General features: G+C 39.6%; 1 protein-coding gene across 1 annotated transcript in view; it reads left to right on the top strand.

Moving 5' to 3' along the window:
* LOC118412840 (brain-specific homeobox protein homolog) overlaps nt 1-1,300 on the top strand; it is a 7,080-nt gene extending 5,780 nt beyond the window's left edge. Inside the window, exon 3 of the mRNA XM_035815881.1 lies at nt 925-1,300. Coding sequence (XP_035671774.1) covers nt 925-1,101 — 177 coding nt within the window. The 3' untranslated portion in view covers nt 1,102-1,300. The remainder of the gene's footprint in view (nt 1-924) is intronic.
* The last annotated feature ends 836 nt before the right edge of the window (nt 1,301-2,136 follow it).

Raw genomic sequence — 2,136 nt, 5'->3', positions numbered from 1 at the left:
TGGAGAGCATATCAACGTCTTAGCAAGGCCAGAAGAACAACTTCTGTATCACACAAGATACATATGACAAGGCTGCAGAAGTGACTCAAGTGTAGTAGCCTTTGGTGAAGTTAACATTGTAGAAGTACAGAAGTAGGCTTGAGTGTAGTTGGTAATGAGTTAGTAGGTTTGCATTTGAAACTGAATAAAATCATTGTTTATCAAAAAAATTATTGCTGTTTCATACATCTTAGCATCGTTTGAGTTTGGATCGGAGTTTCTCCTAGGAGAGATCCCGATTGCAATCTGTACCAGGAGAATCGCCGATTCTACTAGTACAGATTGCGATCGGGATCTGTTTCCTATATCTATCGTAGTTTCTCCTAGGAGAAACTCCGATCGCGATCTCTCCTAGGAGGATCGGCGATTCTCCTGGATCGTGATCTCCACTGTGACATATATATCATATATATGTGTATGGTGTGCTATACACTGAGCTAACTCGCAACGAAAAACAGATCGCCCAACAAGCTCTATAAAAGGACAATACGCATGTTCTCAGTTCACCAAATGTCATAGGGTAAATTTTCAGACGGAAAAATATGTTGATGTTTACATTCTGTGAGCGTCTGGCGATCAGTAACTTCGGTCGTTGACGCTTGCTTAATTTGCAATGAAACTAGACAAACCATCGATCATAAAGCATATCTGTTTTTTTATCTCCACCACAACTAAAAAGCGAGGAGAAGTTGAATTTATCTAACGATAGTTTTATCTTGTATTTGTTAAATGTATTTCTTCAACACGTCTTGTTGTGACCTGTACTTAGCCCGGTGTGGCAAAAATGTGCAATAAAGGTCTTCATTCATAAAAACGTTTTAAACAAACAAAAATCAATTTTTCCAGCAAAGATCATTGACCGATGAATTGAACTCCACCCTACAGGTGAAGGTGTGGTTTCAGAACAGGAGGATCAAATGGCGGAGACAGAACTACGAACAGCAGCAGGCCCGACTGGCACAGCTCTCCTCCGCACACACCAGCGGCTCAGAGTCCGACTCCGGCCCGGAGTCACCAGCGCCATCCGCCCCATACCAAGCCATCACAGGCCGGGACAGATAGAGACGTGTGCCGATCACTTATACGCCCTTTCCACTAGTACGGCGCTCTCGCCGTGCTCTCTCTGCGAACTAAAATGTGACTTATCCCTCAACGAATCATAATAGAAAAGAATCTAATCTTTTCACACTTTCTGTGTTTTGTTGTCTTCAAAGTCACACTTTTGTATGATATATCCAGTGTGAAAGCGAAGGTTACACATATCATATTTAGGTCGTAAGGCCCCCTCTCACTTGACGTGCGGCACGCTTGCGGCATTGCTGCGTTCGTTCACTGCGGCACTGTTGTGTTAATTTCACCGATTTTGTCTTGCACTCACACTGACGTGCGGCACTGTTGCGTTTCTAGCCTAAATGAACATGTTATTGACAATTGCAGCGTTGTCAATTTATGAAAAATCACCGTAACATGATGAGAATGCCCCAAAAATGAGATTTATAATGAAAAGATTTCCCTTATGATAATGAATTATATGGTACATATGCTATAAATAACCTTGAAAGACTTTTACAGTAAAGGAAATGACCCAAATGAACGGACACGAACTATATACCAGATTTCACTCGATGTGTACGTTTTGCACCATGTAACGTTATGTGTAATTATGTATGTTTATATGTTTATTCACCAATTTTGCAAATTTGTAAAATGAAAATGTTTGATATTTCATACTTTTTTTGTATGACGCTGAGTATTTGCATTGTCGGCGGATGGCTTGCCAGCCTATTGATGTCTAAGTCTATCATATTTGTAAAAAGTGAGAAAAATATGGCCCATGGGTCTGAATGACTGCAATTTTTTATTTTATCGGTGGCAGGCTACCAGCAATGATTAGCTTGTAACGTTATAACGCAAACGCAAACTCGTTATCATCCAACATAAATAATTTCTTTTTGAACGTTGTACGATAACCTTTATCTCTACATCCGTAGGTTAATCGATAAACCAGTTACTTATTTTTTGTTTTCAGTATAAAATACTGACCTACTTCCAATTAAATAAATCAAAAGATGTATTTTTAAGTTAACTCTGAATACG

The sequence above is a fragment of the Branchiostoma floridae genome, chromosome 4 (genome assembly GCF_000003815.2).
Source record: "Branchiostoma floridae strain S238N-H82 chromosome 4, Bfl_VNyyK, whole genome shotgun sequence".
NCBI classification, from domain to species: domain Eukaryota; kingdom Metazoa; phylum Chordata; class Leptocardii; order Amphioxiformes; family Branchiostomatidae; genus Branchiostoma; species Branchiostoma floridae.
Note: the sequence above shows the minus strand (reverse complement) of the source record. Positions and strands in the feature narration are given on the sequence as shown.